Source organism: Annulohypoxylon truncatum (genome assembly GCF_022578515.1).
Source record: "Annulohypoxylon truncatum strain CBS 140777 unplaced genomic scaffold F4807scaffold_25, whole genome shotgun sequence".
In the NCBI taxonomy this organism is placed as follows: domain Eukaryota; kingdom Fungi; phylum Ascomycota; class Sordariomycetes; order Xylariales; family Hypoxylaceae; genus Annulohypoxylon; species Annulohypoxylon truncatum.
In genome coordinates this window covers 302234-315227 of record NW_025953811.1, presented here as the reverse complement: position 1 = coordinate 315227, position 12994 = coordinate 302234, and the positions used below count along the sequence as shown (strand labels likewise).

General features: G+C 48.0%; 5 protein-coding genes across 5 annotated transcripts; 2 read left to right on the top strand and 3 right to left on the bottom strand.

Moving 5' to 3' along the window:
• Positions 1 to 165: 165 nt before the first annotated feature.
• On the top strand, positions 166 to 2357 carry F4807DRAFT_168043 (fungal-specific transcription factor domain-containing protein). The gene is made up of 2 exons (XM_047993427.1): positions 166 to 680; positions 738 to 2357. Exons 1-2 carry the CDS (start codon positions 326 to 328, stop codon positions 2174 to 2176), a joined length of 1794 nt encoding a protein of 597 aa, XP_047852360.1. The 5' UTR covers positions 166 to 325; the 3' UTR covers positions 2177 to 2357.
• F4807DRAFT_462283 (putative NAD dependent epimerase/dehydratase) lies at positions 2328 to 3379 on the bottom strand (the record flags this gene model as incomplete). The annotated part of the gene is made up of 2 exons (XM_048001803.1): positions 2328 to 2752; positions 2827 to 3379. 2 exons carry the CDS (start codon positions 3377 to 3379, stop codon positions 2328 to 2330), a joined length of 978 nt encoding a protein of 325 aa, XP_047852359.1.
• A 944-nt stretch (positions 3380 to 4323) lies between these two features.
• On the bottom strand, positions 4324 to 6360 carry F4807DRAFT_168035 (uncharacterized protein). Its single transcript, XM_047993426.1, has 4 exons — positions 5678 to 6360; positions 5226 to 5628; positions 4896 to 5175; positions 4324 to 4840 (listed from the first exon to the last, which is right to left on the bottom strand). The coding sequence occupies exons 1-4, from the start codon at positions 6333 to 6335 to the stop codon at positions 4490 to 4492; spliced, it is 1692 nt and encodes a 563-aa protein (XP_047852358.1). The 5' UTR covers positions 6336 to 6360; the 3' UTR covers positions 4324 to 4489.
• Positions 6361 to 6893: 533 nt separating this feature from the next.
• Positions 6894 to 9122, top strand: F4807DRAFT_469051 (HET-domain-containing protein; the record flags this gene model as incomplete). Its single annotated transcript, XM_048002665.1, has 5 exons — positions 6894 to 7077; positions 7130 to 7245; positions 7315 to 7896; positions 7930 to 8631; positions 8665 to 9122. The coding sequence occupies 5 exons, from the start codon at positions 6894 to 6896 to the stop codon at positions 9034 to 9036; spliced, it is 1956 nt and encodes a 651-aa protein (XP_047852357.1). The 3' UTR covers positions 9037 to 9122.
• Positions 9123 to 9395: 273 nt separating this feature from the next.
• On the bottom strand, positions 9396 to 10715 carry F4807DRAFT_462281 (pyridoxal phosphate-dependent transferase; the record flags this gene model as incomplete). Its single annotated transcript, XM_048001802.1, has 6 exons — positions 9396 to 9615; positions 9674 to 9959; positions 10013 to 10158; positions 10216 to 10478; positions 10536 to 10577; positions 10632 to 10715. The coding sequence occupies 6 exons, from the start codon at positions 10713 to 10715 to the stop codon at positions 9396 to 9398; spliced, it is 1041 nt and encodes a 346-aa protein (XP_047852356.1).
• Between the last annotated feature and the right edge of the window lie 2279 nt (positions 10716 to 12994).

The window sequence follows — 12994 nt, the reverse complement described above, 5'->3', positions numbered from 1 at the left end:
GTAAATATCGGATACGGATATCACAGGATCGTAGTGATCCAGACCCATGCAGCACTGGTCGTGAAGTCGTCCAGTCAAGCTTTCTCTAGCCCTAATTCGGATCATATCCAAACTTGGAGACTGGTTACGAGCCGCAGACTTAGGAGCCCCTCCTTTGGCCTCGGTTGGGTTGCAAATGCAACAAACCGCCGTTCCTTTCAACCTCCCTACTCGCTAACCCAAGTCTATCTCGTTTCATCCGGTTGTGAGATAGGAGTTATCACCTATCACCTATACATCTTCAGATATTTGTTGTTACTCTAGTACTTATCATCTACCCAATCCTATGGTTGCGACAAAGCCTTGCCACAACTGTCGCCGCCGTCGCATAAGGTGCGATCGTTCTGTCCCCGGATGCCACAAATGTACGAGCACTGGACGGGAGTGCTCCGGCTATGGCAAACTTTATAAGTGGGTTGATAATCCGGCTTCCCGTGGCCAAGTGACCAAGAAGGATCCCGCCCGTCTACTTTTAGACACTCGAGAGCCTCCCGAGTTTCAATCTGACGTCAAGGGTTCTGTCGAGCAAACATCGACAGTAACTCCTGGAGATGAACTTTGGTCTTATTCGCCAAACTTCTCATTGCTTGACCCATTATTCCAAGACCTCGGGGTGTCATCACGACATTACCTGAATTACTGTTAGTCTCATTCCCGTTCCCCCCACTCTATGGCGTTATCATTCTGAACATGCTTAGATGCCGTCCGTTTCTGCCAAGACCTGATTGTGTATGACGCCCCTCAGTACGGCGCCAATCCGTTCAGGGACCTGGTTCCCATGTCCCAGGAGTATCCCTTTCTCCGCGAGATCGTCATCGCAGCATCCGCCTTGCATTTTTGGAACACCAAGCGCTGGAACAAAAACCCGCAACCAGCTGCTGATGCTCTAGTGGATGCCTTGCGTGCACGGCATAAAGCTATCAAGTCACTGCAGAGTACATTAGAGCATCTAAAAGCCCGCGGTAATGTGGATATCGATGACGGGCAGAAAGACGCTCTACTAGCCGCTGTTCTCTTTTTTGTCAATTTTGCCCTTGTTGACTCAGGGAAGGGTGGCTGGCGAGCTCACATGGGGTTCGTCGGCAAACTTCTTAGTTTGCGAAGATCCAGCTGCTCCCAACCACGTAACTCGCTAGAGTTCACTCAGGGGTTACAATCGGATACCCAATCCCTCTTAGATCTCTCAACGTTTGAGCCTCTTCTTCCCTACACTTTATCATATGAACCTATCACATCCCCTGGGGCCCTGTGCGTTCGTGATTACATTGCGTCGGACTCAATGGCTTACTATATATGGAGCAGTGCACTCGATTCGCTCGTGTCATCGAAAAGTGAGACTGCTCCAAGTTACTCAATGTCATATGAAGACGACATTGACATTCTTCCCATTCTCTTCCGTACCGAGGCCAATAGCTATCACAGCTGTCCTTCTCGTTTGTTATATGCTGTTTTTCGGACCTCGCAGCTAGCAAGGGATATCAAATCCAACAAGACTAGTCTACTGAATGAGAGACAAGTGCAATCATGTCTTGAACTTTTAAGGGAGGTTCAATCATTTGATACCGATGCCTGGGCAGAGGAAATATGCGCAAAAATTGCTGCAGATGTGGGGTACTTGGACAAAACTGAGCGAGAGTATCGCAGACGCATCGGTGCGACTTTCCGCGCCGCTGTGTGTCTGTATGTCCTTTTGATCGCACCGGACCTACCAGGCCAAGTTATTCGACATTCATCGCTGAGTGAACTCGGGGAAGAGGTTTTATCCGCTCTTCCCAACACTGCAGAACTCACCAGCACGATTTTATACCACCTTTCCTATATCCCTACCGATAGCCCCCTATTCAAATCCGCGACGTGGCCTGTATTCCTTACGGGAATCGAGACAGCAAATCCTGCCCACAGAAGATGGGTGCTTGATCGATTTCGTGAATACAGAGTCATCTGTCCCTGGGGAATGGTCACTTCAACGATGGAAACGCTGGTAGAGATGTGGGAGATGAGAGATAGCACACCAGTCGAGGGATTGGATACCGGCAAAAGGCTTACCGAGGAATTGACTACATCACCGCGCGAAAGGGATAACATCAACTGGCTAATACAGTTACAAGGCTTGAATATCGATTGCTTAATTGTATGAAGCTTGGTATACTGATACTCGAGACTCCAAGCTTTAAAACTAAATAAGCGGTATCATGGTTTGGAAAGCAGTAACGCAAAATTGCTTCATCCTAACCGCCTAGCAAGCACACTTTCGAGAGGCCCGTCGTTCGCTGTTAGGCCGCCGGCTCCTAATGGGTAGGAGTTGCACTTGGGTTACTCAGAACTTCCTTCGCGGCAGCCACGTAAGAGCCGTGCCTAATATCTTCCAAGATGCCCGCTTTCTCCTTGATCTCCCAGCCCAGCTCCTTCTTAGCCTTGGCGCTAGAAGCGCGGGATGTAGACCTGAGGAAGCCAGCAAAGAAGCTCCCCAGCTTTTCGGATGCCTCCGCTAATGTATAATGTTTGGTGGGAATGCCCATCACGTCGCTGATCGCTTCAGCAAGCTGAAGGATCGTAATGTCGGTAGCGCCTGTCGCGTTATAGACGGATCCGGCGGGAGCCTTTTCAGCTGCGAGGAGGTACAGTCGGGCGGCATCGTCGACGTGCACGGTCGATGTAACGGCTTTTCCTCCGTCGACGACAATCACTTCGCCCATACTGGCGGCCAGTTTCACTGACGATAAGTTAGCCATCGCGTTCTCTCGCAAGCAAAACTACAATATTAAGAAAGTGAGCCACATCACTTACTGAAAAGCCTAATTCCACTGCCCCCATGTCCATACACGTACGGAGCAAGCCGGATACTGCAAACCCTGATCCCTTTCTTGGCAAGCGACAAATCATACTGCTCGACAAGATACCTCGACACGATAGCGTTCTCGGCATACGGCGCCGTCTCGTCCGTTTCGCCTCCCTCCGGATCCGGCTTCGCCATCAACGTGCCGCTTGCCATCAGGAGCGGCTTCCCGCTGCCCGCCATGCCCTCGGCGAACGCGTCGGCAATGGCGCGCTGCGCCTTAACCACGGGGTCGTACCCGTTGCTTAGGTCGCGGGTGAACGGGTCGGCGAGGTGGATGACGACGTCGGCGGCGGCGCTCTCGTCGCGGAGAAGGGTGAGAGAGGTCAGGTCGCCTCGCACGGGGACCGCGCCGAGGGCGACGAGCTTGGCGTCGCTGGCGGCGTTGCGCGAGAGCCCGCGCACGGCGTAGCGGCCGCTGGCTAGGGCTTGCCGCGTTATGGAGGAGCCGACGTAGCCGTGGGCGCCGGTCATGAAGATTTTGAGTTTCTTGGCTTCGGCCATGGTGTCTTACTTTCTTGGGACTGGGAGTGAATAGAAGTTGACGTTAGTGGAATGGGAATGGGAATGGGAATGGGAATGTATGAATATGTTATCTACCGGAATGCTGTCTGGGTATTGAACTTGCGTGTAATGTAAACATTCGCTCAGACGAGCGAATGTGTCTGTCTTTATAGATCATCATGGAGATAATAGAGTCCGACGTATCGGCTGTGATATGCTCTGTCCTTGTTACCTTTGAGGCTAGGATACTCGACCAGGTGCTTACCTGAATGGGAATACCTGCGGCTACTAGTAATCCTGGGGAACATACGAGACTTGCATCTTCGATTCGATGAGCTGAAGATGGGATGTGATGCATGCAAAGTTGGTTGGAGCAGCTTTGTGCCTCCGTGTGTGGGGGGCCTAAGGTCTCAATAGGGGGGATTAAGGTTTCTGTGACTGGAGACGAGCACGTGAGGCGAGTCGGACTTCTAAATTCCATGATACTGGAAATCTTTGCACTATAGCCGGGCTAATGTCCGTGAGTGGTGCATAAGGTAAGCTATGTAGAGAGGGATGTAGGTAGGTGGTAGAGCGTGGAGCGTCACATGGGGTTACCGGGAATACGTCATTAAGCCTCCGATACAGGATGGTCTGGGGCCGTGTCACGGAATTGCCGTTTTGGGCAATAGGGATGGGATCTGACTCGTCGAACAACATCAGGCTCGATGTCGACGTTTTGACGTTTTTCAATTTTTTTTGAGATGTTGTGAGATGTGAGGTATCTCAAGACGCATTGTGCTCGAGGAATATATTGTTTGGTAAGAACGGCCGATTTTTGGAGCCCGTCGGACGGTATGGTGGCCCGTGGACCTCCGGCTTTGCGGGGTTGGAGATCCCGGAGGCCTTCGGTTGAATTGGGCGTCGCGGAGTCCGCCAGGTTGGTGATCAGAGAACGTACGACAGTGGTTTTCTTGTTGTCTGTTGACGTATCAACGTTTTTATCAAACTAAAATCACATTTATTACTATTGCTCACTTCGTTCCGTTAGTTTTACATTGCCAATACGTTGTCCTCTGCTGGTCAGCATCTCTCTTCATACGACCTTCTTTGTCAGCCGAGTCAAGCTTCTCATAGCCGCCAGATGTCGTCCTTTAGGTCTACATAGAAAGAGAATGGATCGAAGTATGCTGGAGGCCATGGCGCACGCTCAATGGTCCCATCTTCATTCTTCTCTGCCCCGGATCTGTCTACAATGGCGTCGAAATTCGTGACGAGCTTGTCTCTGGCGTCCTGTAGCGCGTCCGATTCCTGATCTTTCAGCCCAACCTGCATCTCGATAACGAGGTCCAGCCGTTCGATGAAATTGGCCAAGGTCCTAATCGTCTCTCCCCACGAAGTTCCAGCATCTCCACCAACTGTATCCTTGAGCAACCTGATGCGCATCAAGAGGTGGGCGGCTGGTACACCGTACAGAACCACCTAGGATGTCACATTAACTCTAGTTGCGATTCGCATGGTTCATATTCTAACTTACGATCGAAGAATAGCCCCGAGGAAGCGATGTTCCATCTCTCCTCCTTGGATTCGTGTCCAAGATTGTAATCATCATTTGCTGAATTAGCCAATACGACATATCGTATTGGCGGAGTTTGTAATTGGCATGAAGCCTGACAAACAGATAATCAAGGTATGCTGTTGCTAGCAGTAACGAATGATTGGATTGCTCATCTGTATGGCAATCAATTGGGGTATGAAGATGGGTAATGTGGTCGGGAAGATCCATCCATGTTCGAACGCATTCATCATCGACAGCGCTGTTCAATCGTTAGGTGATATAAGCATAATTAATTATAGGAATGCTTACTGGATCTCAAAGATCTCAAGGTCCAAACTTCTGCTCCTTGTTGCCTCAAGGAGTCTCTCGTGCATGCTGCTTAGGAAGTAGTGTAGCCTAACCCAAGTCATAGGGCAATATTGGCCGAAGGATGACCAACCTTGAGCATCCACATCTGGATATGTACGCTGATACCCAGGTACATCAAGCTCAATATCCAGTGGTGGTTCTTGCGTGCAGGAGGAAAGGTTTAGCATTGGTGGATTCCCACGGACTGCGCAAATTGTCTGTTCGATGCTGTATACAGCCGCGAATAAACACCGACGCATTTCTACAAAATAGGGAGGCATGTCTGCGTCCGTCTCGGCTTTGTCTAGGTTAGATCCCTTGACTGCAGCCACTAGGTCAACAAGGGGCATCCAGATTCGACGATCTATCTATATCAGTGGCAGTATAGGACATTGGTATTGATATGAGCTTACCCGTATCTCCGTAGAGTTGTGAGATAACCATGAAATTCTGATACATCAATAGTACCATGGCACCATTAATTGGTGCTCTCAAGAAACAGAGTTTCACACATAAGGACGAAGCCTGAGCCATATCAGAAATCAGATTATCGCGTTCCTTGGCGTTAGATAACAGCTTGGAATTAGGAGGTAGTAGCATGGCAGATGACGCTACCAGAGCACACAATATCCCTATGCCGTCCCAACAAAGTAGGTTCTCTCCCAAGAAGGGATCGAAGAACCTGCTGGAGCTGCTTCGATCGTCGGTGATTGGTCTTTTCGATGTTTGACTAGGGGATATATCTTTGGCTATCTCCAAGTATGCATCCCGGCCCATGTCGCAAGAGCAGTGCTCCTCGTCGGCGCCAACAATGGAATGCAAGAGCTTGTCGGCGAAGTCGCGCGGTACGATACAGACCTGGCTAACTTCAAAATAGTGTCGGATGAGACTATGATAGTACCGCGTGTTGCGACTAAAAAGGAGTTGCAAGACCTTGCAACCCAGGTTAAGAACCCTAGGGGCCTTCGGTGAATCATGTAGATCAGACATTCGAGCAAGAGGAGGTCCAGAATCAGCGGTTGGAGATCCGTCAGTGGGAATGCTGCTTGGGGATTGACGTGTTCGTGTCATAGGTACCTAGATAGGTGTTCATAGGGTGGTCAAAAGACGACGAAATATATTTTTTAGAGATATTTGAAATGGAAAAGACATTTCTTCTTCCAACTGGTAATATAATCGTTTGCAACTCATGGCCACGGACTTTTAGTAGCGTTTACAGCGAAGTCCAATGATAGCATATTCGTCATAATTGATCGGGTAGCCACGTCGGAGTCCGAAGATAAGGCTGCTAAGGTTTAATATACTGGTGTGTATGGCGTTTGCTGCGTATACGGTGGGCAAGTTGAAGTTGGAAAAAGTGACGATCTACGCCACCCGTCCACGATTAATTTGAAGAGACGGGAGGCGTTTGTACCTAGTACCTACCTAGGTAGATTATAAGGCTGCCGACAGCGGATACTTATCTACCTACATATGCGCCGTCCCGACGCAGGTAGCAAACGAAATAAATGTGATAGGTGCTGAAGTTTATGTCGTACAACATGAATAGCCACGCCACCATGACAAGCCTGTCAGCCGAGAATCCTGGTGGACGACTCCTCTTCATACTTGCAAACCTTTATTCTGAAGATGTCTTGTCCATCGTGCAACTCTCTCCAAGGCGTGGGACCCCTTCTGACAGAGGACGAGGCCAGACGACTTCCGCGCTTACCTGAACATCGTTTTAAGTCTGAAAATATACCTTGGCCCAACTTTCTACAGTCGGCTGAGACCTGCTATTGTTGTGATATTCTTCTTAAGGGAATCGCAGGGTGTTTTCAACAACACCGGCTCCAACTTTGTCAGGCTGAATGGGTAAACTTTAGTCCTATACAACAGTTGGGTAGGGGCAATGCGTAGCTGCGAAAAGCTCATCACTTCCCACATGAACGACGGAAGTGAGTTTTCCATAGAGCTTTTCACGTTGGATGGTAAGTATAGTGTCTCTTACATACTACTTCCGACACTACTAAGATGTATAGATGACTCCTGTCCCTGCCCGGAAGCCTAGGACGATGTTCATACTTCGATAAGAACGTCTACAGAAACGAGCTCGGAAGAAGCCTTCAAAAAGGAATGCAAATGTCTCAAAGATTGCGACGATCAATATCACGGGGATGAAGTTCCTGAAGGAGAAGATCCCGAAGATTGGATATCTTATTGCGTCCCTTCCTCGAAAGCTTTAACATCCCCTGCAAAGTTACCAACTAGGGTCATAGACGTAGGACGATTCAATGGCAAGATTAGGCTGGTAGAAGGAAACGGCTTGATCCATAGATACATGTGCCTCAGCCATTGTTGGGGGCCACATCAGATAATCATAACTACGAAGTCGATCCTTGGCGATCGAATGAAAGAAATCCATATAGCAGACTTGTCCAAGACTTTCACTGAAGCGATATTGATGACTCGGCGCTTCGAGATAGATCACATCTGGATCGGCTCTCTATGTATCATTCAGGACGACCCAGCAGATTGGGAACGCGAGTCTGCCAAAATGGCTTCAATCTATCGGGATGCCTATTTGACTATTCCAGCCACGAGATCAAGTAGCGGAGATAGGGGATTGTTTACGAAGACTCCAGATTTTGAGGTCTCCGGGACTACTCCAGCTGGGGAGGACTAGTATCTGGTTTTCCGGGAGAAAATGGACCATGTTCTCTGGCGAGATAACACAACATCCCAGTTTCCCTTGATGACTCGCGCGTGGGTTTTCCAGCAGCGCATTCTCTCTCCACGCGTCCTACATTTTGGGTATCACGAGCTGTTCTTCAAATGTTCTACCACTGCGTATTGTGAATGTGGAAATATTGGCTTCTTAGACCACACGACGAGAGAAATACCTATGCCAAACCTCAAGAAAATGTACTCTGCAGCCTTGAACTCCATAGCACAGACTCCGAGTGGTAAATGGTCCAATAAGATGTGGGTTAAGAGCGCAGGCTATTTCATTGCACGGATGTGGCGGTCTTTGATCATGGACTACACAGCGCTTTCTCTCACCATCCCTAGCGATAGTCTACCGGCTCTAAGTGGTGTGGCAAAGACGTTTGCAAAAAAGAGAGCCTCTCCATATCTTGCTGGGTTGTTCGGGGACTCGCTTATTGATGACCTATTGTGGAATACCTTTAGTTGCAGGAAGCATCGACTAAGGGAATGGAGGGCCCCCTCGTGGTCATGGGCTAGTATTGAAACACATGCCAATTACCAAGATGGCATAGTATACTATGATAACGAAATGTCCTTAGATAAGCCCGATGATCGCATCGAATTCGTATCCATAGATGATTTCAGTTGCGAATCTGTGGGATTAGACAAGTTCGGCCAAGTCAAATCTGCATCACTTCGCGCGACTTGTTAGCTTTTACCAGCAACTCTCCTTCTTAAAGCTGATCTTGATCGTAACGGGCGCCCAAATTACTGTGTTTGCGCCGAGAATGAAGCCGTTACACCTCGGATCTGGCCGGATTATGACCTGAGCCAATCTGGCCCCTATAATGTCCTTCCGGGAACTGAAGTCTATTGCTTAAGAATGATTCAGCTTGTGAAAGATAATGTGGACATGTCTCTAGTTTTAAGAGTTGTTCAAAGTCAAGTTAGCAGGTCGTTCGAGCGTATTGGCTTTCTGCAGCTCGATCCTCACACTCAGATCGATTGTCTAGATCCAGAAATGAGAGACAATTTTGTCGCAGCATTAAACAAGGCGGCAGTCGAGACGGTGGATATCATCTAATGCGGATACTTTTTAACCGTTGTGATATATGAATGAAAATGTAGTATCAATCATTACAGTCCGAGGACGCGCGATATTCTGTATATTCATCATAATTTAACTTAATTTTGGACTTATCGAGATAAATGGGATCGCAAACTGACCTTCTAATGCCTTCCCTGACAACGTCTTCTTCAAGACAAAATATCAGCCGGAACCTACCCGGACTCGGGGAATTGTACGCCTCTCCTGTAGCCATCATGACTCCTGCTTGAGAGAAACATTGGGATAAGAGCCTCTCAGCTGCCCAACCATTCCCATTAGTCTCCCTTACAGGTAGAAAAGGGGCTAAGTTAAGCCATATGAAAAATCCTGCATTCCTAGGTGGACGTTAGATAACTTTCTTCGTCTAGATCCGGCAGACACACATACCCCTTTTTGTGAAAGTCGATGCCTGCCTTGTTAAGGAGATCTTCAGTTACCAGACGAGCCTGGGACAACAAGCGAGCCGATTTTTCGAGGAACTTCGCAACATATTCCTGGTCCTCAAGAATCTTGGACGCTAGATCCATGGAGTACTGGGAAGGAGAGGAGAAACGACTTGAAGCACATAAGCAATGACCAGCGGTGCTATTTGTGGATAATGATGAAAACTGACCATACAGCACGCGTTGCTTTGGTAAATTCATCGTTCTGAGATATAACACAGCCCAAACGCATTCCGCCCGAGCCAAAATCCTTTGACATGCCATAAAGCACGTGAACTAGCCTGGGATCGATAATACCGGTGTAGTCGATGGCCCGTACCGAAGTGAATTTTTCAGAAGGGCGATCGTCTCGATTGTAAACAGAGAGGGCATATATCTCGTCGCTAATGAGATGGATCCCCTTGGACGCACAGAAACGCATGAGTCCAGCGAGAGTTTCACGGGGATAGCACTGTCCTATTCCCGGGTTTAGTTCTTGTATACCCAAAAGGCCTTGATACATATCGTACCCAGAGGATTATGTGGGTTACATATTATAAGAGCCGTGATCTTGACACCTCGGGCTTCTGCGGCCATATACCCGGCCTCGTAAAGAGCGACACAGTCCGGTGAGAATTGGTCCGTATCCCCTACTTCTATGTACTCCGGATTCACACTCCAATGGGATTTCTATTAGACTTCAGAAAAGGATGGTCGTAGGAGCACCACCTACCCAGTTCTGATTGTGAGGTCTCTCGAGAAAGCGCCGTAAATAGGCTTCCCGAGTAAGATACGTTCCTTGTCATCAGGATTGCAGGTAATCATAGCGCAAACTTCGTTTAGTTCGGTCACACCGGCGGCAAACGTGATCTCCTCAGGATCGATCTCTCTCACCGGCTTGAAATAGGTGTTCATGTGTTTCGCCATTGCGGTCCGAAGACGCACTGTACCGGTGTAACCTTCCCCATATGCACACAGATTTTTGTCGAACTGGCTCTACATCTCGTCGTCTTAGCATTCTAAAGTCGAGATGGAGATAGAGGTGCATCTTACATGCTCGTTGATGAAGTTGGTCAGGTCATCTTGTATTAACCACTAGAAGCGACGTCAGTAGTTGCATTTCCGGTTTACGACACCTAATCGACTTACGTTCTCGGCATTGGAAAAGCTCACAACCCCGTTGGGGTTTCTTGTGGGGTGATACGCATTCAAGTCTCCATGAGCGTATCTCATTTTTGCCCAACTCGATCCTCTTGTGGATAACATTGTGGGCGAGCCGGAAAAAGTGGGATACCACTTAGGTATGTTAAGTGTAAATAATTTTGGGCAAGTTTTTCTAAAGAGTATTCATCTTAGACGGATTATAAACACTGTCAATTCTTAGATGAACCTTATATGTTGGTTCACGGCGGAGGTGCAACGGAGCACGAAATGAGCAAGTTAGTGGGATCCATATCGGTACCTAATTGGTGCCCCGGAGGTACGGTACGCTGCTCAGTAAGCGCGGAGCCTAGAGCCGAGCACCGAGTGCCGCCCGGGTTCTCAATTTTCAGTCTCCACTTTCATTCGAACTCATGGGCAACCTCCAGCTGCAATTTCCTCTTCTAACATCGCCATCGCGTCTGATCCCATAAGTAGAAATTGTATATTGCCGTTGATTACTACTCTCATACCGGCTAGACACTTGCCACTATTGAATCGGTTGTTGCTAAAATCAGTTGAATCCCTTGGCTTTATTTAGGTACCTAGGTAGTTATGCACGTGTTCTCTCGACCAAACAAATTCATCTCATTCGATTTCAGGTCTGATTTGAAGTTATCCAAATGTACCATCTCCAACTTAGTAGGAAAGGTAACCTTAATAGGTCCTTGCAGCAATTATTCAGACAGTCGGGTTGGGCTGCTCAACTTGTTGACTGTATCTCGAATCTTTAGAAACCTACGACGAGAATTAAATAATATTAATTGCTAACAACGCCGTAGCTGCGCCGTAATGGGGTTTAATTTGGATCCGTCGATAAGCGGGTTGTGGATCGTGGTTTCCGTACTCTGTTCCTGCGTCGGCTTTGTTACGGCGCATGCATCTCGGCAACCACTGTAGGCATCGCTTTCCCACACTTACGGCTATTGTGAACTACTACATTACTAGAATGGTTCGGGTATTATGATCGAGTCGTCGCTGTATTGATTTCTACCTGCTGAATAGTGGGAAGGCACAATAGTAGGTGCGGTAGTACACGGTATAAGGGATAGCGGTAACGGGCCGACTCGGCCGAGGTTTAAGTGGGTTTTATTCTCATTGGCCGACGCTTCTCAAATCCCTGCAAATTTAAAGTAAGAACTCAATCGTGTGAATCTTATCTTACAATTCTATAAAGACGAAGGACCCTCACGCGATCAAATTTCTTCTATATCCATACTTTGTCCATTATTTCAATGTGTGTGGTTGTGTAGGTATTCATCTGCTTAGAAGGCTACACCACTCTCATACGTGGACATACCTGTGCCGCATTATTGTCATCAACTATGTAATTTCCCAATTTCTAACATGTAAATGGATCCCCGCCCTTCAACAAGACCAAGTTTTTAGCGCCTCTCAGCCCTAGAACTTTTCCACGCTAACAGACTAATTACGACTTTGGTTGTCATGATGATTCTGCATGCGCCTCCGTAATCATCGCCATCTTCTCTCCGACTGGACAAATCCACCGAAAAGATTGCCGTCTCAACCGCCCCGGACCGTCTCCGCCTTACAACTCAAGCCCCATACTGCACCGATAGGAATATGGGCATATGGGTGGATGAGTGGAAAGAAGTTTCGATGAGGATTATGTGGAAGATCGTGCCGTCTCACTCTCTCGTCTAATCGTATGGAAGTTAAGAATTGAGCCTCCGTTAGAGTTGCAAGAAGGCGTTCTGTCACCCATTGGCTTTCCATGGCGAAAGATATCGCCGTATTAAAGACCGAATCCTATTAAAGATTCGGTGTTCCAAGGATAATCGAGTAAGATCCAAGCTAAGTTGAGATCTGCGGGCGAAAAGACCTGGAGACATTCTGCCCACGTGCCACTCTTTGTATCGTTTCTTAGTTAGGAAACCCGAGGCACAGACAAGGCCTCTCGCGTTTTCAAGTTAACATCTCCACCATGATTGGCAACAATATCGGGCGACTACTATAGTTACTTGACCTTGACATTGTCATTTTTCTGTCTTTGTTGTACCCTTGTTTTGTATGCGGAGATATGTGAACATTATTCCTTTCGCCGGAAGATTTTGGACCCCGGTCCCAGTTAGTAATTTATAGTGGCACGCAATTACAATAAACCAACTGCCCCAAAGCACTATACCTAATTCGTCTACCTAAACACTGTTGCTTTATGAATAAAAAAAGAATACCTTTTAACAAGTACAACACGCGTTGATGACGCCTCTCGTAGCTATGGGTCGTGGGAAAGAACTGTCACCTCAACTGAGGTCAAGCATTTGCAGATTAAAAGAACTTGGGCCGGCTCG

What these genes read in the sequence shown, in the direction of transcription:
- F4807DRAFT_168043 (XM_047993427.1), top strand. Translation starts at nt 326, where the DNA reads ATGGTTGCGACAAAGCCTTGCCACAACTGTCGCCGCCGTCGCATAAGG. An exon ending in ACGACATTACCTGAATTACT is followed by an intron (nt 681 to 737) that starts GTTAGTCTCATT and finishes GAACATGCTTAG; the next exon opens with ATGCCGTCCGTTTCTGCCAA.
- F4807DRAFT_168035 (XM_047993426.1), bottom strand. Translation starts at nt 6,335, where the DNA reads ATGACACGAACACGTCAATCCCCAAGCAGCATTCCCACTGACGGATCT. An exon ending in ACAACTCTACGGAGATACGG is followed by an intron (nt 5,629 to 5,677) that starts GTAAGCTCATAT and finishes TGATATAGATAG; the next exon opens with ATCGTCGAATCTGGATGCCC. An exon ending in CTTGAGATCTTTGAGATCCA is followed by an intron (nt 5,176 to 5,225) that starts GTAAGCATTCCT and finishes ACGATTGAACAG; the next exon opens with CGCTGTCGATGATGAATGCG.